The sequence below is a fragment of the Colletes latitarsis genome, chromosome 7 (assembly GCF_051014445.1).
Source record: "Colletes latitarsis isolate SP2378_abdomen chromosome 7, iyColLati1, whole genome shotgun sequence".
NCBI classification, from domain to species: Eukaryota; Metazoa; Arthropoda; class Insecta; order Hymenoptera; family Colletidae; genus Colletes; species Colletes latitarsis.
The window spans coordinates 8,102,802-8,129,872 of record NC_135140.1 but is presented as its reverse complement, the minus strand read 5'-3'; the positions used below and the strand labels follow the sequence as shown (position 1 = coordinate 8,129,872).

Below are 27,071 nucleotides of genomic sequence, written 5' to 3'. Positions count from 1 at the left end.
TGTTGGCGACTATTTTAAAAACGAAAGAATATTAAAAATTATCTATAGTGATATTCAAATTCCTCGTACATTTTTCCTGTAGATATAATTATTAGTTAGTTATTCGCAATTAAGATTATAAATAAATAAAATGATTCATTGCAACTCTCTCAATTGGCAGTGCATTCGAATGAAAAATCGTAAAAACGAAGTTCATAATTCACAGATATTCGAGTGCATTTAATTTAATACTAATACAGATGTAACTCTCAAATTAATTTATATAGGGAATAATAAAAAGGTTAAGATCGTATCAAAAATATTTATATTTGAACAACAATATTTGGTTCGAAAATTTTATTCTAAATAGTAACTTTAAAATAGGAAAAATGGGGCAATTATTTAAAAAAGAGAACAAAACTAAGCTTCGGGTAAATAAATAGATCCAAACAGCTGCCCTCCAAAATAAAGGATAGATGATCACCGTACGTTTAACGATTTATAATAAGTAAATAAACTCTCATCAGTTCCACGAAGTTGCTTGTTACCGCGAGTCGTCTACGTCCCGACTTGAACGTTTCTATTCTTTTCGCGATTCTTTCCACTGGTTGGACAGCTGGACATGGGTGGACAACGTATACGTAACGATGGCTGCATAGGTACACGTGGCTCGTTCGTATCGGAGCATGCACACGTCGACGCATGCGACAATCTCGTGTACACACGCACAGTGGCTTATGTAAATGGACACGTAACACAGGATGCATCTTCCGAGAGCAGGTGGAATATGACCCCCAGTGCGCACCAGGAGAATACGCCATGGACGAGGACGAGGAGTTTTTGTTCGTCGTTGCTCGTGTTTTGCCCCACCTCTGTTGCCATCGTCGCTCTTTCTTCTCCTGTCGACTGCCTTTTCCTTACTGCCTCTGGCGGAGAGGCAATGTTCAAATAGACCTAGCCTGTTCACTGGTTCGAGACGTCTGTGTATTTCGTCATGGATTCCGCGATTTGTATCTTTTATTCCATTAAATATTTCGATTTACAAATAGCGATGCATTCCTCCGGCGAATTGTGAAATAATATGCGCGGAATCGAAAACGTGAATTTTTCAACACGTTTCTGTCTGGGCATTGAAACGTCACCTGACTGCTAATAGGATAAAATATTCAATTACTGTCTCCTAAAATCGAATTCTAGCATTAATAAACAATACCGATTTAGCAAACTTTCGCGTTGCTTAAAATAGATAGAACATTATGTAGGTATATGTATATTATACTTTATGAGAAACATATGTGTTACAATTTTATTTCCACAAGCAAATACTCTCATGACAGTGTTTAAAGAGTAGTAAGTAAGAAAAACATACGTCTGGGTTCAAATGACTGTTCAAATACTGTTAACACTAAACTGATCGACACTTTATGTATTTATCATTACATATAACCATTCCTACTATGGCCAGTCAAATTACCAATCTTTAAAGAAATATATGTTTCATAATGGAGAATGCAGATAACAGTCAATTTGATAGTGAAAAAAATATAATTTCTTTTATTTAGAAAGAAATAATGTATATTTTATTATACAAGCTTCTTGATTGCACATTTTTCACATACGTATTTCTTTTCTTTCACAGCCTGTATACGGTCTGTATAATAAATGGAATTTGTAAAATATGCTCTCTTAAAATGCTATCTATTTTGTTCTATGAACAATTGCAACTTTTCCAACAAACATAGCAGATGCATTTTTTTAAACAGTTTTAAACAATTTTTCGACAACTCAAACATTTTCTTCTCATATGACAAAAACCATTCAATTTTTGTTGAAACATTTTGTTTCTATCTTCACTATTTTCGGAGTTAGCACTGTTGGAAGGTGGTTTCATCCCTTAAACTTGAATTACCGCGGCTAAAAAAAAGTACGTATGTATTATTTTCGGCTATTTTCCAAGCCTATAAAGCGTTTCCGGGCTTCCTTGCAAGCGAATCGAGACTATGCAAGAGAGTGACGTTTTTGCGTACCTGTCGTCATTAGCATTACACAAGTTCCGTCGATGCGAAAACCGAACGGAACGTGTAAAATTTCTGCAGGGGATCGGACTCCCCTCCTGTACAACGTCGTCTATTTTAACGAGTCAATATTTTATTCTCCGTGTATCGTGTTCCTCTTTAGCTTCCGTTTCGTTGCTCCTCTTTATGCTGCCAGAAACGAGTTCCAAGATAATCTGGGCGCTCGTAGGATCCGTTTCAAGGCAACGGAGCCCAAGGCCGACAGGAAAGGAAACTCCGGTGCACGAACACAATCGCCATTCGTCACAGCTGATTCTTTGCCTGCATTTTTACTCGCATAATAGACTGTTTTGCCGAAAAAAATAAACTATAAACTCGGTCCATTCTCCGTGCTTCGTCCTTCGACGGGCAAACATTTTAAAAGAACGAATTTTCTCTTTCCTCCGTCCAGAGCTTATAGAAAGTTTCAGATTCTCGTTTGTTTCTATTTGTTCTGACAGTAGCATAAATTTTGTCGGAGTTACCGAAGTCGGCAAACCAGCAATATTTAATCACGAAACATTTAACCGATAAAGGTATTACAGTAATGCTTGGATAACTGCGATCATTTTTAAACGGATAAGTGAAAGATGGACATCCCTACTACTTAAACAACGTGTAACCTGATCTGACAATATATACATAGTACATAATGCATAGATGTAACTTTTTTATTTTTGTTCCTTTTTAAAATGAAACTTTTACTAATGTATTTGTGAGAGTTCTTCGATTAAAATAAGACCAAACACGATATAATTTGTTTTTAACCTACTTCTAACACAGTGTAAGATCGTGTTCGTGAGTTTTAAAAGAATGAATTATCATCACTCGTTAAATACACAAATACAATGCAAGTTATATCGTGTTTGATCTTATTTTAATCAGAAAAAGCTCGTGAATGTATTAATAAAGGTTTCATTAAAATAAAATAAAAAATAAATAAGTTTCACATTGTGTCAAGATTAGCTGTATTTGGCATTTCTCACCTTCAAGATAAATTCAATTCAATTTGCATGTTTCGTCCTTCTAAGAGCAAAAATTTTAAAAGAACGAATCATTTTTCTTCCTATCTTTGGAGCTTGTAGAAAGTTTGAGATTCTCATTTGGCACCCATGGAAGCTCCAGCGATCTCCTTCTTTTTCGGAAAGTACCGTAAAACGAGTGCAATTCTAGACGTTGCTATCCAATAACACCTTCTACTGTATGCAGAAGGAAACAAATTCCAGATACTCTTACGCGATATTCCCATTTGTCTTCGGACGGATCATGAAAAGAATAGAGATCTCCGAACCAATATCTCCATTCCCTTGATCCTGATACACTCCAACCTCTTCTCCACGGTACTGGTTTCCAATATTCTCGCACGAGTTCGCGATGTCTTTCTCCGAACGTATTGTGCGCCAAACACAATAACTCGCGCAGCTTCCGTGAACGAAACAATACCTCCCCCGCATCGGACTCCGTAGCGACGAAATCAGTGGCCCGCTTTGAAGCGAGACTGCACGAACGTCTGATAGATCGACTGTCATGCATGCAAATCGAGTTATCGCGTTGTGTAAAGTTAATGCTTATTCCAAGACATGCCCAAAATAATATACAGTGTGTTCGTCCACTTCTGGGGAAAATTGAAGATGGACAAATTTTTCGGCGAAAATAAAAAATTTCAAATCATTCCGGAAAAATTATTTTCAGTTGCAGGGGTCAATTACAATCATATTTGGTCATTAGACATACCCTCGAAATCCTACGCACTTTCGAGAAAAAAATTCCTTACCGAAAATATAATTATCTTCTATAATGTTACCCCGAAATTTCATGCGAATGTTTAAAATGTCATAACTCCTGAACGGATTGGACGATTTTGATGTCCAAAAAAGCAAACTACGCGTATTTTAGTGAAGAATATGTAGAAATTGCAAAAATATTCGAAAAGTTGTTCCTTCACTCCGCAAAATGAGAAAAACCACATAAAAATGGTCCAATTTTCAAACAAACATAACTTCTACAATAGTGAACATATTCCAATGAAACTTTTTTCTGAACTAGTATTCATGGGTACCTATAAAAAAGTATTAGACAACTTTTCTGTAGGGCGTCAAACAAAATTACTAAAAATGAAAAACGAATTTTTAAGAAAAATCCACAGGGGGTAAGTGCCTAAATTTTTCGGCGAAAAAAAAAATTTCAAATCGTTCTAAAAAAAATATTTTTAGCTAGGGGCGTCAATTGCAACTATTTTTGGTCAATACACATACCCCCGAAATCCTACCTAGTTTCGAGAAAAAAATTCTAGTAGGTGTGAAATTTTTCGGCGACAAAAAAAAATTTGGAATCGGTCTAAAAAAAATATTTTTAGCTAGGGGTGTCAATTATAACTATTTTTGGTCAATACACATACCCCCGAAATCCTACCTAGTTTCGAGAAAAAAATTCTAGTAGGTGTGAAATGTTTCGATAAAATTGAAAAATTTCAAATCATTTAAAAAAAATTATTTTCGATTGCAGGGGTCAATTACAATCATTTTTGGTCAATACACTTACCCCCGAAATCCTACGTACTTTCGATAAAAAAAATTCTTTACTGCAAATATAATGCGTGGTTAGGGGTCTGTGATTATATTACTCGTTTTTATTACTTCATACATAGATATAATCCAATTATCCGACATATAAAATTTTAATGGGAGATTTTGGAGGTCAAAATAACACAAAAATCGAGAATACCAATTTGTTGATTGAGGCTTCGTTAAAATGATATTAACCTTTAAAGTTCCACCTGCATTAGTGGTTCTCACTCAGCATGAGAAACTCTACTTACTGACTTATCGACAGCCTTACAGTTTTCTGAGTGAGAACCACTAGCAGTCGTTCGCAGATTGCCGTTCTACGGACGAAACTTTAAACATTAATAGCTTTTTAACAAAATCTCGATTAACAAATTTTCGTCTTATTTTGGTCTCTGGAATCACCCATTAAAATTTTTCCCAGGAGTGACTGAACACCCTGTATGTTTAGATTAAGGTGCAGTGTACGTGTACTCAGTCCTGTAAAGAGCTATATACTCAATAATATTTTTACATTTTTTTATGGTATATAAACAAAAATTGAAGTAACCGTTCGTGTGTTTCTATATTGCCAAATGAAACAACATGTGGAAACAATATAAAAGAATTTTCTCTTATGCAATATTAAGATCAAGATATGTAGAGAATCAATGTCATGTGTAATATAATAAAGTAAATAATTGGAGGTATAATAAAATATATAAAGATATCGGAGTTTCAAGATTGCCAGAACACTCTGGATATTCTCGCTTGAATATGATAATAAATTTTGGAAACAAACGTTTCTCAATTACTTTGAAACGTACAATACAGTTAAAAAATAATACTATTTTTTTGGTAGCTTAGTATTTTCCAAAACAAATTCTATCGTATATTCCCACGCTATTCTTGCGCTGCTTACAGGTCTGATGTATCTAACGTCCAAAGATATGCTTTTCGCGTGTTCGACGAATCTTCTGCAACGTTTCCCTTCAACATTGCTATTCATAGGCGCACAATGGTTCCCGTAATTTGCCAGCAAAGTTATTCGTATTCGAGAGTTCTTCTCGAATTCTACGGTGGACCGTTTTGCGCGAATCTGCGTGGCTGAAGTACGGATTGAAACCTCGCTAGAATAGAGACGTATACACTCGAAGAAAGAGATAAAGCTGCGGGAGTAGGTACTCGGTACAGTAGTTTCTCCGCAGTTGTTGTCCTTGTGACTTGCTCGAGCTTATTCCAGATTCCAGCGTATCCTGTTCTCTTCTGGAAAGTTCGTGCGCGCTGCTTTACAAATCGAAATCAAACTTTGTCCGAATTTCATTTCGGCGAAACAGAAAAGCTCCGTTTAATGGAAACATAGACCATTATCACCCAGAAATATTTCCCAAAATATTATTTAGTTTTCTCGTAAAGCTTATGGTGTAAGGAATAAGTCTATTTTCTTAAATTTAAATTTAATATTAAACTAAATTTGAAACGAACCTTTCGATTTTTGTTTGAATCGTCCTTAGTCTGACAAAAAATTATGATATGAAAATTGTATAATGTACTGCTTTCGAATAGGGACATTATTTTTACAAATTAAGTTTATTTATTAACATATAAGATTAAAGAAACGGCATTACATTTTGTATACGTTAATTTGCTTGGAATTATCGATATGATCTGCACCATATAAAATGCATATCGTGCGATACGAAGGCTTAATGTAGTAAAATAAGTACTGAAAAAGCACTAATAAAGCATTTATGTTTATTTTTAAAATAGATCCATAAATATCGTCAGATTTTAGAACACAATCAACTTTTAATTAAAAAGAAGACAAAAGAAGAACCCACAAACAATAATCATTTCCACTTCAAGCCGATGCATCGAATAGGAAATTTTAAAAATGCTTTTTGACAAACTGCCCCTTTCCTTTAAGGGAGAATGTTTTGTTCGAAACCTAATATAAATCTACCTTAAGGCTAGAGAGAAGGAATTCGTGCGACTCGAATAGCTGAGAGAATGGATCAGAGAATCGAAAGATCCAGGTTTGAATCCCGATCCAGTAGTCTTCTCGATTCCTTTTCTCCCCGTAGAAACTAGCGCGAGTCTCGCCGATCCATTTATTCGGATAGCAGAAAGAGGCTCGAGGTATAATTGCACGGTGATACGTTCTGGGCGCGCGAGCGTTACAGTTAACGAGCAACGCCAAGGGACACGCGATTGAGGAAAAATAATTTGCAGCTCGCGTACATGGACCCGGGAGTACTCGCGAGGAGATCCGAGAATCGTACCAGTAGCCTCGCGTGCAAATCGTGATTCACGAAAGTAAGCGAAAACGTTTCTCGGTATATCGTTATTTATTGCATTGTTCGTAATCGTGTTCGCGAAATAATTATATCGCGCCCGGACCTTCCTGCGGTCTTAATGCGTTTCGCAAATTTTGCCGCGATAATTTATGCGCCGCTATAAAACCCGGGATTTATAGGGCGATCAAGTTGGGGCGCGCCGCGATCGAGCCTCGAACACGAAATTAACTTACGACAGACAAGATTTCGTGTCAGGGAGCGCGTCAAACGATCAGGACGAACCTGTTCCGTAGATTTGGCCTCGTAAAGGCCTCGTAAAACGGCCACGCGTATACATAACCGCTTTAGGGTGTCGTTTTTGGCGGTCGCCGGTATTAAGACCAATTTATATTATCCTTTCCGGCATGGAATGTTTACGAAACGGTTAGGTTCTCGGACGAATACATTTAGTATTTGTACCATCAGTCAGTTTATATCTGGTAACGACATTTCACACCTAAAAAGCAGGAATAGTCAGTATATATGTATATGATATAAAATAATAAAAAGTATCGTTTAGGAAACTCTTTTTAACAAACAAAAATTAAACAAAATTAAATATTTACAATACTAATTATAGTAATTGAAACAATTCTTCCTCATATGCTTTCAATCAAATTTCAACTTCATTTTCCGAGAATTGATTCGGGAAAATAATTGTATTGTTTCTTTTTTGCCCTCATATTTGTCATTAGATGATCAGAAACCTAATTTAAAAATTAATATAATACATATTACAAGATATTTAAATACGTATTTATATTTTGTTTCACCTGTTCATGAACACTTGTCACACTCCCGATCGGGGGTACGAACATCCCGTTTAGAGACAGGAATTTTAATGTTCTGTAATAAACATCCACGAGTCGACTAAAGAATATTGTCCATTTTCGCGTGACGAAAGATCACTTCCCGACGATTCGCGTGTACTTTTTTCCGTTCGATAATTTCCGTTGGCCGGGATTTATTGATAATTGGAAAAGTTACTATCACTGATCGCGATGCATGCAGGATGCACGGACGATTCGCGGTTGGCTTTTTTCTGCTTTTCTTTTTCTTTTTTCCGGTAACGAACTCCAGCCGGTCGCGTCTGGCCCGATTTGAGACCAGTTAATGAAGTTCGCTCGTCGGTTTTCTGTTTTATAGCTGCGCCGGTGTTTAAACGGAATTCCCCTTGAAAGTTGAGTCACAGAAACTTTTCAATTATCAAGATTTCCGTCTCTGCAGGTTTCGATTAAAGTATTTGTTTTCTTACTGTAATTCGTTGGCTCGCGAACAATCTCAAAGTCTCAACTTTCCATTCCCGAGCGAAGGGTTAAATTCGTGTTATCTTTTACCATGGATTATTCGCGCCAATTTATCGCGCTGAAGTGCCAGTAAACACTATTTTATTGATACGCGTTTTGTTTGTTTTACGAAGAACAGCACATTTTATCGTCTTTTACGGATAATAGTATATTTGATTTTCCACGATGAAAAATAATTTGTTTGGTAATTGTTTCAAGTGAAAAATAAAATGTTTTTACCGCTACAAATTAATTAAAATAGTCGTTTTAATTTTATTTAAGAAACTTCGTTTATTTTAATAGTGTGTTAGCTTCTGTTTAACGAGACTAACACGATTTCAATGAAGCCGGTTAAATGAGCTGTAATTAAATTGTATTCTTAAAGTCGGCAGGAACTGCAGATTTCCGTATACACATTACCCTACTTAAAACATTTTCATACGTAAATAGCATTTCATTTCAAGATCTACAGACATTAAACTTAAGTATTCTAGACTAGAACCCAATTTATTAGTGGTTCTTTGGAACTTTTTGGGTTGAAACGGTGAAATATTTGGTTAGGTCTGGGTTACGTTTAGGATATTTCAGAGTATTTTCTATGTGTTTCTGTGACATCAGGGCCATAGGTGATGTTATTTTATATTTTTTACTTTGGACGATATCTTCTACATTCATATAGTAGATGATTGGTCATTATGATTTTGTTGCATAGGTTACAGGTCGGTGGTTCGGTTTTGAAAATCGACTTTTAGCCAGCTATTTAATGCAAATATTTCGCTGTGAGTTATTACGTTCGCGCGAACAAGTCGTATGGGTATTCCCGTGTCAGTGAACTTCACGCGCCCACAATTCGTGCAATCGTATTAACGCCGCCACCTCTGGGAACACGCACGCTCGGGCGTTCGCTGTTAATTGGAATAGCTATTGCAAGTCGGAGAAGCGATTGCTACTCGATGGACATCGGTCGTGCAGCAGGTTGCAGTTCCGTCTAGCGACCTAACGTGGTTAGCCCCGGGGTAATAATTGCGGCCAGAACATTGCCTTGTAATCGAATCAGGTCGCGTCCGATCCTAGCTACCGCGCGACGTACCTCTCAGACTCCAATTATCGCAATACGCCATTACGTTATCTGTTAGGATGATTGTCGTGCGCGTCTTACGTAATTCCGTAATTCGCGAACGCGACGCGTCGTTTGGGTCCCATCGACGACGCGAGGCATTCACGCAGAAAGAACGATAGAATGGTAAATTAAACCGTTAACGCGGTACTCCGAATGAAATATGGGAGATCGGTAAACCCGGATCGCTGGTAATAAACGAGCCTGAGCGTCAGCTGTTCAGCGGTGGTGATCGTGTCGGGCATTTAACGATAATCCGCTGTCATAGTTGTAACACGGATCCGGAAGCTTCGCGGAGTAATTTTGTGTCTTAACCCTTTCGCTGTCTAGTTCGCTAGACGTGCCGACAAGGCGCAAAAAAATAATACTGTTTACTTGGCGGGGGATCAAGATGAAGTGTTTAATGATCCAAAACTGTTGGAAATAGAAAAAAATGTGATAAGGGAGGATTAAACGACATCGAATGTAATTTTACTTAGAAAAATGCAACTGCTTTTCAGAAATGTTACTTTGGTCCATGACAGACCCTTACTAAAAAGTACAGAAAAATTTGTTAATCTAAAACAAACCTTTGCGAATATTTGATTCTTAGATAACGTATAAAATAAGGGAAACGTGGAAAGTTACATTTTTATTATGTAGTTAATTAAATATTCAGTTTACAAGGGTAGATGACCAAAAATCATCAGTTCTGTATGTACGTAAAAAAAATTTATAAAATGTATTAGTATTCTGCTGAGTCTATTTACTCAAAATTGCACCCATAGAAATACAATGGAAGATTCTAGAGGCCAAAATAAGACGAAACTCAAGAATACCAATTTGTTGATTGAGGCTTCGTTAAAAAGTTATTGACGTTTAAAGTTCCATACCGACCGGAAAATTTTTCGGCGAAATTAAAAAATTTCAAATCGTTCTAAAAAAATTATTCTTAGTTGCAGGGATCAATTACAATCATTTTTGGTCATTACACATACCCTCGAAATCCTACTCAGTTTCGAGAAAAAAATTCATTACCGAAAATATAATTTCTGGCCAGAAATGTTACCCCGAAATTTCATGCGAATCTTTAAAATGTCATAACTCCTGAACGGATTGAACGATTTTGATGTTTAAAAAAGCAAACTACGCGTATTTTAGTGAAGAATATGTAGAAATAGCAAAAATATTCGAAAAGTTGTTCCTTCACTCCGCAAAATGAGAAAAACCATATAAAAATGGTCCAATTTTCAAACGTTCATAATTCCTACAATAGTGAATATATTCCAATGAAACTTTTTTCTGAAGTAGAGCTCATGGGTACCTACAAAAAAGTATTAGACAACTTTTCTGTAGGGTGTCAAACAAAATTACTAAAAATGAAAAACGAATTTTTAAGAAAAATCGACAAGGGGTAGGTGCCTAAATTTATTGGCGAAAAAAAAAAAATTTCAAATCGTTCTAAAAAAAATATTTTTAGCTAGGGGCGTCAATTGCAACTATTTTTGGTCAATACACATACCCCCGAAATCGTACCCAGTTTCGAGAAAAAAATTCTAGTATGTGTGAAATTTTTCGGCGAAAAAAAAAAATTTGGAATCGTTCTAAAAAAAATATTTTTAGCTAGGGGAGTCAGTTGCAACTATTTTTGGTCAATACTCATACCCCCGAAATCCTACCCAGTTTCGAGAAAAAAATTCATGTATTTGTTTAAATTTTTCGGCGAAATTAAAAAATTTCAAATCGTTTTAAAAAAATTATTTTTGGTTACAGGGGTCCATTACAATCATTTTTGGTGAATACACATACCCCTGTAATCCTACGCACTTTCGAGAAAAAAATTCGTGTACGTTGACAAATTTTATTAATAATTGTTAACAATAATTTTGTTAATAACTTTTTAACGAAGCCTCAATCAACAAATTGGTATTCTTGATTTTCATCTTTTTTTGGCCTGTAGAATCTCCCATTGAAATTTTTCCTAGGGGTGGCCGATTAGAGAAGCAAGGAATTAGAGCGTAAGTGACGCATAAATAGAGTAAAATAAATTGTAATCGCAAAGGGTTATGTCTAAGGGTAATCGATTGCACATACAATTTTTAGGATTGAAAAATATATTTACGTTCTTGAGAAGCAGGAATAGAAATTTGTTTAAAAATCTCAAGAATTCTCGGGTAGAATCGCCCAGTGAAAATCTGAGCAGGGCAGTTTGAGTCCTTTGCTTGTTACGTAGTTGGAAAGGGACGGGCCGCGAAAGAAGCAGGTAGGAAAGAAACGCTGCAGTTCGCTGCACCTGACTATTTATAACGAATCAATACGAGCCGTTGGTCGTCGCGTTCTTCACGTGCTCGACGCTCGCACGTGCAAAACGACGCGGGCGCGAGCAACGCCGTTCGTTTCACGCGGAAACGATAAAAGGAGAATCCAAGCGAGAGATAAACTATTAGTTTTCTGATTTGCATCGAAATTTCACACCGATTTTCTATATTTAATATTCAATGAAGAACTAGTTCGTTCGAAAGTAATCGAAACGATGATACACAAAGTCGATTACAAGTTTATAACGAACGAATCGTCGTTCATCCACTTGTCTTTCCAACTTTATTCGTGGCCTTCCGGACGAATCCGCTGCTATCTGACTATTATGTTCCAATCTTTTAGTTCGTCCGAATTATGCGCCGTGTCAACGAATGAAATTTTGGATCGCTGAAAAAACGATAAATCGTTTAACGGTCGACCGGTCGGGGAGAAAGGCCAAAATGTTCGTCGCTATGGTGTTGCACAAGCACAACAAGCACAACAATGGGAACCACTCGAATCACCATTCGAGCAACAACAACTCTAACCGCACGACCAACAATGTGAATAACAACAACCATATCAACAATAATGTCAACAATGTGAATCAAGCGTTCAACACCAGAGCGGTAAGTCTTGTAACGCTGGAATATTTTATACGAAACATATTTCGATTTCTTTTCTTTTTGAGTGTGTTTCAAAAATATTCAAATATTTTACTCTAAATGTGCATACCTATGTTGGTACTTTAACGTCATACAGAAAATTTATGAAACACTCTTGAAGACGAATTTTGTTTCAAGTCGGTACCTTAGTTACTTTTCAATTAAATAAACAATTTATAATCTGGACAAAATTTGGTACCAAATTCTGGTTAGCTTCCGATGTAAATAGGAAATATATGTACAGCAAAGATGAAAGGAGAGAATCTACAGTTTCCACTGTCTTAGAACAGTCTGACAACGCGTATTAAAATAGTTAGACTTTAGACGCGTGCAGTTACGAAGCTACTAGTATTTTCTGTATAATTGGGCCACCGTTGGCAGCGGCAAAGCTTCCCCTTTAAAATGGTTTTTGGTTTTTGGCGATCCGACTTTCCGTCTTCGAGATATCGTAATTTACGTAAAACGTAATTTTTTAAATTCCGCTCTCCGCCTTACAAAAGGTTATTAACGCGTATTAAAAATACTAAAAGTTTAGACGCGTGCAGTTTCGAAACTACTAGTGTTTTATTAATTATTGAAGCATTGTTAGAAGCGGCAAAGCCTCCCCTTTAAAATGGTTTTTGGTTTTTGTCGATCCGACTTTCCGTTTCGGAGATATCGTAATTTATGTAAATGGTAATTTTTTTAATTCGATTATCTCTGTCTTCGTCTAGCGGAGTCGGACCTCCTTGTCGGACGTGCGTGGTGCTGACCTACCCCGCGTACGTGACTGCCGCGACCTAGTCCGGCGTAGTATTTCCAAGAATTTACTACGCACTGTTTACTAGTGTCGAGCGCGCGAGATGAATGAACTCGCGAGCGCGCAACGAAACGTAAACAAACCCTATCTCCGAAACTAGCCACCGCATCGACGCGAAACTAAAATCGCTATATCTCCGGAACTAATGAAGCTATCGACTCGTATAAACGCTCATTTTAAAGGGCATTTCATCCTCTATCTAATGACCATATCACCTACTATAATTTTTGCTATTTTCTATATTTATTTTGAAATTTACTTTGACGCTACATACCCAAAGAAGCACTTCCTATTGACCATACGACCAGTGTACGATAAAACTGGACCATAAATTGTTTATTTAATTGAAAATGAATTTAAATACAGGATGTTTGCGTAATTACTAGCCAGCACTTTCTCTTAAATAGTTGTTTTCTCTAAAATTAACTACGGTATCGACTTGGAACAAAATTCGTTTTCAATGGCGTTTTTCTTCTATCTCTTATAATTAAAAAATTTTTTAATATAAAAGAGAAGAATATCTTATTGCATTACAGATAATGCAAAAATTAGAAGTACATTGCCTCGTAAAAAAGAAAACGAAAGACTGGTAATTTGACCGGTCATGGTAGGAATGGTTATACATGAAGTGTTGGTAGGTTTAGTGTCAATAGACTATTCTAAGACTGAGAGTGGAATTTTAAAAATTACCCGTTCATTTAAATTACAATATCTTCAAAACGGAAAGTCGAATCGACATACATCAAAAATCATTTTAATGGGGAGGCCTTGTCGCTTCTAACAGTGAATAAAAAGAAATTCAATTTTTAAAATTAAAATCGATGGTTTGACAACGCGTGGTAAATATATACGAGTATTCACCGTGTCACTTATTTTCGAACACTTTTGATGTCGCGTATCTCATCAATTCGTTCCCAAAATTCCGTATTTGGAATTGTCACGATTACCCGCAATCACCGATGGTTAAAAACAGCAAACAAGTTTTCGGTCGAAGCACTTTAATATAGCATAAATTCTGTGCGTGCACCTGTTGCTTTCAGTCCGAAACGAAACCTGTTCTATTAATCGAAGTGACAGTAAGCTTGGCAATTAAGCGTGCGGATGGAAAACGCATTGAAACCGGTAATACTTGAAATCGCGTTAAAAACCGTTATTCTTCGTCGACAGCGTGAAACGAATTTTTCATCTGACGTACCACTCCGTCTGGTTGCTAAAAAATTTCCACTTTTATCTCGTGATTTTTTCACCGGTGAAATATACGGTCGCTGGTGCATTTCTCGGGCTGACGTTGTTCGCGCCATTTCGTCCGATCTTTCGTTCCACTAATTCTACAACCCCCGCGTTCCTTTCCCCGCCCACGATAAACCGACGACCCCGTGAACGTAACTTTTGGGAGAGGTTCGCGTATTTCTGGCAAGGTTCGGTTGAATTCTTATCAGTCGTCGAATGTTCCTTTACGGCGCGACGAGCGTCGCGGGGAAAAGAAAAATTTTTCCACCCCAAGAGGAATCGTGTTCGCGTCGCAAAGGGGAGTTATCTTCTCTGATGCAGAAATCCCATGAAAACGATTTCGCTGACGCGGACGGGCGTCTCGCCATGCGGATGCTGCTTTACGAATCCATTCTACGTCTCATCCCGCGTCGTAGCGATGTTCTCCTTCCACCCCTTTTTCTTAATTCCGTCGTAATTCACTTTTATTTAAGGGGGTATTCTAGTCTAGAGTTTTATTTTTTTTTCTTTTTTAGGTATAACACAATTTTTTCAAATGAAAATAATAAAGACACTGAATTATACGGTGGGTTGAGAGCCACAGTGGTGTAAGCCACAGTTCAGCTATTCTGAGTAAAATGATATTTTGCATTCATTGTTTAAAAAAAATCCAGACACATTAAAGTTACAGAAACACTTTTACAAGCTCAAAAACGTGTTATAAAATGTCTGTATATAAAAATTGAAGGATGTTTAAATTCTGGAGTGAAATAACCATTGAGATGAACTTATTTCACAAACATAGTGGTGTAAGTCACATTTTAGCTGTGTTGCATAAAATAGTGTTTTGCAATCGTTGATTAAAAAGATTCCTGATAAATATTAATGTTACAAAAACACATCTGAAAGTGTAGAAAAGTGTTAAAAAATATCTGTATATGAAACATATCAGTCAAAATTTAATAATGAATACATTTTTAATGAATAATCATTTTTAACGTACAATATAATATGTATAATATAACGTATAATATAATATGTTGTTTTATTTTTATGTAAAAGTATTACTAATAGAGCGTAAGGTGGACTTACATCATTATGGTTCAAAATGCTGTGTTAACTTTGTTTAGTGACAAACAAAAGTTTCGCTTTTCTCGGCAAAGTATGAGCTTACGATTAAATCGATTTTGATGATAAATTGAAGACAGCTTAAAGGTTTTAAATCCAGTGTTAACTCAAATTTGAAAAATTTGGACTTACATCATTATGGCTCCCAACCCGCCATATGGCATTGAATAAGGTTTCTTTAAAAAAGGATCCTCTGGCCGATCATTCTGCTTATCTGAAATGAAAAAAATCAAAAAGATTCTTGATTAATATGATTGTGATTACGATGTGAACTGAATTTGAGTTTGAATTTCGAATATCGATTTTCCTTGATTTTGTTCATCTTTAGCGAGTTAAAAAGATAATAAGGACAATTCAAAATTTCAGATAATAAATGCTACTTTTTCTAAATAAACCGTTTCATTCAAAGCGATAAGGAGAATATTTATAATTACAATTGTTATTAGTTACAAGTTTATATACATTATTATATTATATCATTATAAGTTAATAAGTAATGTTAATAGAGACAATTTCAATTACTTTTGTCTTTTTCATTACTGTTTTGTATTAGTATTGTTCGATTATAATTTGTTAAAAAAGTGTAGCCACATAGTTTCCAAACTCTACTGTACGTCGCGAGGAAACGCGCGTTGTCTTCCACGGTTGGACAAGGTTGATTTCATCTCGGACAGTTCGTTAGAATCGGACACATTGTTCCAATTTCAATTTCCTCTCCGTGTGCACGCGTGCACGTGTGTGCGTGTGCGGGTGTATTTAGGTCATATACATTCCCGAATGGATGGGAATCGCGAACTCTCTCTGTTTGAAGCTGAAATGGGTCAACATTGGTCGTGTAACGTTGGTTAAATACGTTCTAGCTTGTCGTTCTCTTGGGCATCGTAACGTCAACTTTATCGCTTTGTTGAAAAACGTGGCAATTGTTTTCAGCGATATTGTCGAATTCTCTTCTGGGTTCAGCACACCGACGCGTAGGGCTCGTTAGTTACACTGTATCGACCAAACTAACGGCATTCGCGGGAACATTGAAAATCTTGTTTCTCTTTTCCTCTTTTTTCTCTCCCTCCTTCGAAAATAATCATTTTACTTCCGCTTTCATAGCGGAGCGCATAGAATAAATGTCGACGCAATACCCCAGAATGATACGAGGTTATCGCGATCCAATTTCACTTCAATTTCTGTCGCGAATTGACTCCCTATCGATACACAAAACCCGACGTATCGATATTCGTTTGGTTGCCAGCTCTCTTTTTATTCGAAAACTTGCCGGATTGTTTTTCATCTCCGTGCTCGAATGTTTTTTTTTCGACGTTTTTTATTTTCTGTCCGTTTCGTCATTCATTTCAAGTAATTTCCCTGCGGCGCGATTTGCATCCTGTTTGTTGGCAGGCGGTCTGTTTATTTTTCGAGGACGAAAGGGTGGAGGATTACGAATAAGTTAATTGCATCTATCGGTACTTTCCGTCTCGGTCTCGGTCTCGGTTGGTGCTTGAAGAGGTTTGCATGCAAATGAAGGCAGCGAGATTAAGTCCTTTGTGTTATTCGGTTCTGATAACGAACGTGTTAAAGGACCCCGCCCGAAACGCTATAAATTAACAACTAGATTAAACTGTCCATCACTGAGGGCTCTGTGTCCCATCGCCACCTGGTTTTGCATTCCAAAGGTTCTTCCCTCGATGTTGTTTGAATACTGCTTTGAATGACCCCTCTATTTTATGGTTGCTTCTCTGACCCTTTAATGAAAGAATCGTAATCGATGGATGGGGTCCTTATAATTAACCAATTCTAGAACCTGATCATCCAACTTTTTCATAAAATTATTCATGAATGTGTCGATAAAAGAAGCGTTGTTTTGAAAATTTATTTATAAAAATATGCAAATAAATTAGCTTCTATAAATAATTTTATTAAACAGTTCTTTCATGTATATGAAAAATAATTACGAATCATACCGAGAATTTTAATTTGATTTCACCAGTGCTATATGTCAATTGGCAAAATCACACGTTGTGTTTGTCAAAGTTATCTTTAAATATAACAAATAAAATATATACGAATACTTTTTGTGTGTCCGTTTCTGCATATTTATCTGTTTTCGTCGGCATTTTCGTAAATGGTAAAAGTAATTAATTTTTATTTACACAAAATCTATTTTTTGAACACCCAAGAATATGTATATTCATCGTCTTTTTGTGACAAAATTGACCGCTGGCATAAATATACAATATTTTCTTTAAAATTTGTCTTTGTACGAATACTTTTTACACCGACTCTACGTAAATAAAGCAAGTGCGTTGATACAAAGCAATCTTTATTATATATAAAGCAAACTAAAAGAAAATTATAGCCGTTGTCGTATTATCATAGAAGTGCTTTTACCACCAGAGTGATATTTTATTATGAATAAGGACACAGTGACTGAATTTTGGCACTCAAGCCTTTATAGATATTATAAGCAATCCGAAGATCCATTGTAATTGTGTTTACATTTATCAATGTCCAATTTTTAACTTGCTCGAATAAAAAAGTTTGAATCGTTATCCCACAGGAAGGTCGTGATTCAATTTCTCGCTTCGCGATTATTAGAAAGAAACTGGCAACGATTACCGCGTCTTTCCTTAACAAAGTAAACGTTTTCGTTAATGATGTAAACGTGTCTTTTAACGAAGCAGCCGGATTAAACTCTCAATTGCTCGTCGCGACGAACGTGTTAAAGGACTCCCTCGAAACGACCATAAATCGTCCAGTAGATTAAGCCGTTTATCATCCGGCGCGACGCGTGCCTATATCATTTTCAGTCCTGAATCCTTCGATCGCGGTCCAAATCCTGGCGGTAAATCAAACCCGCATGATTTACCCTTGATCCGAGCGGAGGTTTTCGCGGCACGGTTTACAAAATTCGAAAAATCACGCGTGTTCCCCCCGGACCAGCGAATATATTAATCCCTTCGCGTTCCGCGTTTATTCTCGCCATTTGCACACGGAGTATTTTTAATCCCGGTGGAGAGGGGGTGTGGGGGCGAGAGACAATTTCATTTGCCTCGTTTTCCATCGAGAGTCTCGAAGAAGACGTGGAAGAGAAGGGTGAACATTAAATGCTACGAAGGGTGAAAGTGTCGCTACGTGGCGGGGAACAAAGGCAGTTAAATAGATCGAGGAGAAAGCGGATTAACGCTCCTTTTCGTTAAAAGGTACCCTTCTCGGTATCGACGACCTTTTCGCAATCCTCGTCTCTGATAGAAACGCGATACAGAGACGAGTTTTTATTTAAATTGAAGCTAACGCGTACTATGGAATGAGGGAAAAATAGAGAGAATATAGGATTCGTACAAGCATTAACTTTGCAATTATATGTTAAACTTGAATTTATATTTTGGCGTGATGATTTCAAATATTTAGTGAGAATAAAAATGGTAAAAAAGAGCAGATTCCGCCATTTTTCTTTACTATTTTAATCAAAAGAAACGAAAGACAGTGCGTAAAAGGGTCACTTGGACACGAACAAAGAGACCTCGATAAGCTCGATGCTCGCAGAAAATAGCGTGCTTTCAGGGGAAGACCAATAAATTCCTATTCTTGCCATGAAATCGGAAGCCTGTTCTATTCGACTCGAGTGTTCGTTCTTTGCCATCGGATGTATTCAACCGCGGAACACGGGTTCTACGCGAACCGCGAGACTTTGAGGTAGAGCTTTCAGATATCACGAAAAATGCGGCTGTTCCGCGCTCTCAAAGCTTTTCCCCATTTTCGTTTGCATCGTCGATAATTCGTTAAATCTTGTATTTTTCGAAGCACGAAATGAAATTCCTGTAACAAATCGTCGGCAACTAAAAAAAGAAAAAAAAAAAAGAAAATATTCAGCGAACATATTTTTCGCTATTCCGAACCACACCGGAGGCAATTTTTACTGGAAATTATACCCACGCGAAAGGTAATATGAGTTTTCGTGGACTTTTCTGCACCGATAACTGTTTGCGCTCCGATTGCACGCGATCGAAATTAATCGGTACAGCATTTGTGCACGGAACGCTGATCCGTTTAATCAACGCCAGCCACTTCAGAGAGCTGCGTTTGTCGAAAATTCATCCTATATCAGTTTTCCCCAACCTTTTTTATGCTACACCCCACCTAAACCTTTCTAAAATTCTTATGCCCCCCCCCCCTTCTCAACGTATACATAATTTTTAATATTCAAAAATTGAAATGTTCGCTAAAGAAACTTGAATGACAGGTTTTAGGAAGAAATCACTAGGAAATTATTGAGCAATTATTTTAATTATTAGTGATTACTTATTATTCAAATTTAGTGAGATGCTTGCTGCAAAGAGATTTTATGTATTTCGACAATTTTTTAATAAAAAAAACTATGATATACTCAGCATAAAAATATGATTCTAATACTAATGAATAATAATATAGAACGATAATAATAACGCTAAAAAAAAAATTTGTTGAGGATTACAATATTAAATTATAGAAATGGTCGACACAAAGTCCGGATTTAAATCCAATCAAAAACTTATATTTGAAAATACTGATAAAAATTACATTGAATATCTAATAAATAGCATTCCACGACGTTTAGACGCAATAATTGCAGCGAAGAATGAACATATTAAATATTGATGTTATATTTTTATGTCTTTCATTATCCGTCCACTTATTTTTAACTAACATTTAAGTATACTTTATTTCAATAAAAATATAAATATTAATTTCAATTATTCGCTAAATAATCTATACACCATATATACAAATAATATATAAAACTTAAGTGCATAATAGTTACACGACTTCGTTTAAATTTAATTCTTACCTATTTCTTCTATCTGTCTACTCAATTTTGTCTTCGACTGTGCTTCCAAGAAATGAAAAGAAAAGAAAATTGATTTTCTGAATGACCCGTTAATCCCCAAGCAATTATCGTTGATGCTCAAAAAAATGAAGGGTCATTTCGCTTTTACGAATAAAAAATCGAAACATCGAAGGATCATCGGGGAGGTCGGAGGGCAAAAGGTGTCTCCCAACTTGGGAGCACAGTAAACGCGGAATCGATCGCCATTTCCGGAGACCGAAACCGATTATCGCCGCATCGGCGAATATTTGATCAACGATTTTCGAAGCAGATTTTGACGCACGACTGCTGTTTATCGAATTCTTCGTATTCCCAGCCCTTCTGCCTGCAGTCGATTCGTTCCATTAACTATTAACTGCATGGAAATGAAGGATTTGGCAAATAGCGTGGAATCTATTCCGTCGGATCGAACGCGCCGAAGGTATACGATTTTCGAACGAAATTTTTCGGTCGTTCGCGGGTGTGGTTGATATTTAAAAATTCGTTATTACTCGACGGGGTTCGTTGTTCCGTCCTTCCTGGCATTTAATCGGGTAGCGAGCGCACACAATTTACGCTTATAGTCGATTTCGCGACCGGTCCGGTTGCTCCCGGGACAAAGGGCGAGCAATTTTTGCTCGACCGGGGTCTGGCCACAGAGGCAGCCAAACGAAAGGTTTTTTGTTAAAAGCCAGCCAAGGTTCGATCGATGAACGTTAAGCCGCGTTCACGCTGAGAATATTCTTTATTATGGAGAAGAATCCTTCTTCGTATCAATTCATCATTAAAGGTCAACGAACCTTTAAAATGGCCCCCAAGATCTCCAGATCTGACTCCCTTGAATTTTCTTTTTATAGAGAATTTTTAAAAATATTTACGATAGATATAAATGATTAAATTAAAAATTAAAATATAACAAGCATTAAAAAAATACAAATACCACAAGATTGCAATCAGCTTTAAAATCGTGAATATTATTTTCTAAACAGTAAGCTATCAATTCAGCAAATAAAAAGAAATTCGATTTTTTAAAATTTTCATTATGATTTAATATCTTGAAGAAAATCGTATAAAAGTTAGTTGCAATGTCTTACTCGCTTAAAGAAAATTGTAAGTTTAAAAACTTCGAACGAAATTTAATTATTTTCATTGATATGAATTACGTTCATACGCGTTAATTATATTATTTATTGTTTTTTTTAATGCAAAGTTATTAATATATTTATTGTTAAGGATCGAGTATTCTGAAATAAATTAGAAGCCAAATACATGTTAGTAACCGACAATAGAATGCAAAATAACTCAGACCCCAGTTCGGATAATAGAGGCTAACCTAGAAGTTCGTATAATAAAGGTTTGGCCTCAAATCGTTCGGATAATAGAGGTTGAAGCTTTAATTTCTCGAGGTTGAAGCTTTAACGCTCAGCTTTGAAGATTTTTTAGGTTCAAGCAATCGTTTTTCCAATATTATTGATGATTTGAATTATATGCAATTAACAAATTTTTGATAAACAAGTAATTTAAGCACGTAAACGCCCGAATTGTAAGCTGACCGAATCTGTTTCTTCCTTTTTGTTGTTAAATGACCAGTCTTTGAAAAAAATTGTCCACTTTAGACAGTATGTCTAAAGTCATTTAAATTTGAATGGACAACAAACAGTTACATACATAAGTATAATTTTTCAAAAATTTGTTTAACAAACCATTTCTGGACATTTTATTCAATATTTGATTTTTGCTCGTATAATACGCTACCAAAGTAGGAAGAATGCGGGAACATCCTTTATGATAGATTAATGAATATCAAATATGAACTTGTTATCTTTAAGAAGTGGAAAATTTCAATTTACAGGGTGCGTCGTCTTTTTGTCGCGTAGCGTATTTTCAGGTTTTATTGGAACGTACCCGGTGTCTCTACAGTACTTTGGACGTATCGAGTGGTCGGCCGGGTTCGCTAACGACGGAGAAAGATTTTAATTACACCGTATATGGTGGCGCTTAGGTACAAGTAAGCGAACGGGTCGGTTCGACGACCAAATGAGAAAAGAAAGAGAGGGTACGATGTAACGGGATAAGTGGCAGTGTCAGGCGTTGTGTAATCGGCCGCATGAGAAAGGTTGGCTGAGCCGAACGGAACGATCGTTGCTCCGTAAAACGGTGGACGTGCCGTGGAAATTCCAATGTTCCCCGCGAACGCGTCGACCAGATTTCAACGCTGTTTAGCCAGCTTCGAGCCATCCATTCGTGAAACGTTTCAGGTTTTCTCTTTTTCTTTTGGAAGGGATAGCCTGGGACGTTGGCCAAAACGAGGGACAAAAAAAAAAAAAGAGGGATCGAAACGCTTCGATGTTGCTTTATGAAATTATCTCGGGCGGGGGCCACGTGCTTTTACGAAATAACGGGAAATTCGAAAGTAACTTTCGATATTCGGCACGGAAACGCGACTGTTGATTCAAACGGTCGTGGAATCGGATCTTTATACTCGAAAGAGATTATATTCCAAGCACGCGCGCGTCAGTTGTCTTATCCTGCACCGGTGATTTCATATCGTGCACCTGGGGAGTCCAACGAGACAACGGAGAGAAAGAGGCTGTTGGAAGATACGAAAGTAGCAAACTCGCGTTTATCGTCAACCTTTTCTTGGCTGCTATAAAACCTATATGCTATAAAAAAATATTAGTAGGAAGATTACAGCACCACCCCTATTGTTGTAAAATGCAAAAAAATCAAACGTATGAGATTAAAGACGTAAATAAGAAGTGTCCTATAAATATTAGGTCGCCCTATGGGTCTTTTTCTACCCATATGATATTTGTTTCGATACTACCAAACTTACTAGTAAACAATGTTAAATGATATCTCATTAAATCACGGAACTTCCTTGAACGCAACAATCATGTCAACATTGTGAATATTTACATCAGTGTTTCCTAGGAATATTGAATTTATAAGTGTGCCAGTTCATTATTAATCTTGCATTGTTTGCAAATTACAAGTGTAGAAAGGATGAAGAACAAAGAGACAAAATTTAAGATGCAGTACTTGAATGTATTAGAAACTATCTAAGTATATTCAAATCTTTTTATCATCAGCATTTTCACGAATTTAAACAAATGATTTTGCATACGTAATTTCAAAGTCACAAGCTTTGAAACAATGAAATTAAAAGGAATCTCTTTCAACAAAAACGGTACTCTATTCCAAGTTCTTTGTAATTACATAATTCTGTATTATTTATAGTATATATTCGAAAATAATTTCTAGTTCTAACTTAAAAATTTTACTTTTGAGGATTCCTATTGAGAATAAGAAGTCTTCGTACTGGAAGTTGCCTGGTCGCTATGTAAGGTCGTGTACTCCCACGCATTCGCGTGAAGTAACTTTTACTCTCAACGATGCGTCCACTAGGGAGTCTTACTCTTGATAGTGAGACTCCCTAGTGGGCATCAGGCATAAAACCATCGAGTGGACTGTTAGCTATAAAAAATCCCTGGAGGTTCACCAAAGCGTGCGGAACTTTTCCTAAAGCGAGAGGAAGCGTAAAAATGTTCCAGGTGGAGCCTAGTCGTGGGTCGACGCGTTCAATAATTAGCTGGCTTTGCATGGCCGGTGGTTACACCATTAAACACTTACGACGACCGCCATTACTGCATCCCACGTGTATTTCCCCCGCGGCCACTAACAGGAAGCCCTCCCAATACGAGCAAAGGGAGGGAGGGGCCAGATCGTCTAATGGTAACGATGTAACGACCTTGCCTGCACGGTATCTTCCGGTTACGAGCTTTCTGATGCCAGCCACGACCCCACTCGATCGTAAAACCCGAACTTCTCCCGCGAAAAGCGCAGTCTGAGCCATGCTTTTATGATCCACCGATCAGCCATCTCGGTAGAAACTCGCGCGTTCGAGGGCAATCGCCTCGGAAACCATAAATAAAACCTGGTCACCCCGAGGAGGGATATCGACAGGTCCCGGTGTAATTGCGCGTTCCGATCCCTTTTCGCCCGACACACACGCTTTCCCCCCCCATTTTCCTCCCTTCGAACGAATTGGAAGAAACTGGGGTAATCTCGTGTTTCATTCTTTCCAAGTTCGATTGTTCTTTCTTGATTGTGTCTGTTCGCTGTTATGGAACAAGTAAGCGACATAGCAGGAGGAAAGAAAAGGAAAAGGAGAGCAGAGCGTTTCGTTCTGGGTCTGTTGGTGGATTCACCAATAAAAGGCAACCCTAAAAGATCATGTCTTAGATGCTAAGACATTCGAATGTCGATCGAGCGCTCGCGAGAGAGCGTAGCCCTCTGGTGGCGAGCGCATGAGGCGTCGCCACGGATTACGGCGTCGCGAGCATAGCGTACAGAGGTAATTGAATTTCTTTTCTTTTTTACGAGCAGCGCAGAACAAGGATTTAATAATTGCAGGACAAGGCAAGCCGGTCCTCGTTCGCGAAACATTCCTTGAACCAGTGTTCTCGTCACGCTGGCTTCCCCCGTGGAAATTCCTATACACCGTGTAATTCCGTTTAATGTTCTGTCTTTAGCCGGCATTGCCGTGATATTAAGAGCACCGCACTCCATCAAAGGCCGACGAAATAATAGACATTCCGTTACCTACTTTCTCAACCGGCACGCAGACGGATCGCGGTGAATTCTGATGACACGAATTAATTGTAATTTTTCTCACGCGAAATCACGCACCCCCGCGTCGATTTCCACGTTTCGCTGCAAGTTTCTGTCTATTGGGATTCTTCTTCTAATCCCCTTTCGCCCCGTTCGTGTTTGCAAACTTTTAATTTAATTTTAATAAAATCCTTTCCTTAAATATTCTTCGATTTTGTACACCTGGAACAGTAAAAATGTACCGCTGCCAAAAACGAGACGCGAGACGTGCTCTTCGACGGCACCTCGCTGGAGGCGTCCAATTTTTTTGGCATGAAACTGGATTCTCAACGTCGAGCCAGTTTTATTCTCCCGTGTCGCGAGGGAGTAATGATTTTTGACGAAGCTTCCGTCGAACTACTCTTTTATATTATGTAACGTTAAGGAACGCCGAAAATGCTGCAATTACCAGGTTTTGTCCGAATCTTCCCCTGCCCTTGTTCCTCTATACTAAATTTTCCTCTTCTTTTTCATGGTCGACACACGACCCTTAAATCTTTCAACCATGATCGCATAACATCGATATTTTTTTAAGAGAAATCGAACGGAATTAATTTTATTAGTGTCTTAAAAAAATATATTTAACTTCTATGCGTCACATTTAATTTCTTTCTAAGTTTAATTTAAAAATTGTAGTAGATAATTATCCATTTTGTCCAAAATATAATCGAATCTTTAGATGAGAGTGTACAATTTAAAAATAAAATTTCATTATTTCTTTCAATAATCAAAATGTGCTCAGAGAATCTTAAAACGTGTTTTAACTCACAAGTAAAAACTACGAACGTTGGATTCGAACTTCAGACTGGTCATACACTTAACGATTGGGTCTTTTGGGTAGGGTGTTTTCTTAGACTTCCCTAGTCTTTGCAACCACTCGGGAAAAATCGAATATTTACCGAGCCCTTATCCTGCCTTGGCGTCCTTTCTTCCTGCTGCCAGAACCATCCATTCTCCTTCGAGGATACGGGAAGGTTCGTAATGCTAAAATTGGCAAGCTTCCTAGAAACTCACACCATGCTGCGAGAGAACTGGCCTCCATTGGTATTCCGTTCTGAGAGCGAGTGTCATCAAGTATTTACTAACGATTGCAACCCTCCCCATATATTATTTATGAGGCGGTCGAAAGGCAGTAGGAATCGAAAACTCGCCCTGCTTCGGATGATAAACTTTAAATCTAAGTAGCTGAGATTGATTAATTATATATGTAGGTGTCACGCGCAAAATTAAAGTAATTAATTCATTTATAAATAGTTTAAGATCCAGTTTTATCGCATACCAGTCGTATAATCAATAGAAATTGCTAAAACTGTTTTGGACATAGAGTTAAAGCAGATTTTAAAATTAACATAGAAGGCAGCATAAATAATAATAGTTTTTATATCCGTCGTATAGAGGTTGAAAAGCCCTTTAAAATGAAACTTGTTTCAAGTCGATAGCTTAATTAGTTCCGGAAATATAAGGGTTCGAAGCGTTTGTTTACTTTTCATTGCTTACGTTGCGAGGTCATTGACCTCACGTGCTCTAAGTAAATAGTAAACACCACTCAGTAAGATGGAGACAGAGGTAGTCGAATTTCAAAAGTTACCCCTTCATTTAAATTACGATATCTTCAGAACGGAAAGTCAAATCGACATAAACCATAAATCATTTTAAAGGTGAGGCCTTGCCGTTGCTAACAGTGGCTCAATTATGGAGAAAGACACTAGTAGTTTCGGAACTGCATACGTAGAAAATTTAACTATTTTTAATTCACGATATCAGACCGTTCTAAGACAGTGGAAATTGAAGATTCTCTCTTTTTATTTTTGCCATATATTTGCTATTTACATCGGCAAAAAGATATAAATTATTTAACCCAGGTCGTGGTAAGCAAAACAAGCTACATATTTTTCTCGGAAAACAAAAAAATAAGAAAAGAAGCTTATTTAGTATTAAAACATTCATTTTACTTATATTATGAGAAAAGTCGTGAAATGGCGCTGCAATAACGTTGTATACAAGAAATTCTAATCGTAATTTAAAAAATCGATTATTCAACCGGTCGTGATAGGTTTAGTGTTAAAATTACGTACCAAGAGAGTTATTACATAAATGCTCGAAATTTTCGTGATTGCAGAGCATCGAGTGATCGGAGTTTACCGTTCAAAGTAAACAGTATATCAGCCGTCGATAGCCAACTGACGAGGTT

General features: G+C 37.1%; 2 protein-coding genes across 3 annotated transcripts in view; both read left to right on the top strand.

The window, feature by feature from the left end:
* The window catches only part of LOC143344036 (uncharacterized), a 257,432-nt gene that overhangs the window by 14,800 nt on the left and 215,561 nt on the right, over positions 1–27,071 (top strand). The gene's annotated exons all lie outside the window — the stretch shown is intronic.
* Positions 1–27,071, top strand: part of Gckiii (Germinal centre kinase III) — a 196,434-nt gene that overhangs the window by 58,593 nt on the left and 110,770 nt on the right. The window contains exon 2 of one of the 2 annotated variants that reach the window (XM_076769608.1): positions 11,956–12,221. The exons of the other annotated variant lie outside the window; for it this stretch is intronic. Within the exon in view, the coding sequence (XP_076625723.1) occupies positions 11,985–12,221 (237 nt within the window). The 5' untranslated portion in view covers positions 11,956–11,984. The remainder of the gene's footprint in view (positions 1–11,955; positions 12,222–27,071) is intronic. 2 annotated transcript variants of the gene reach the window in all.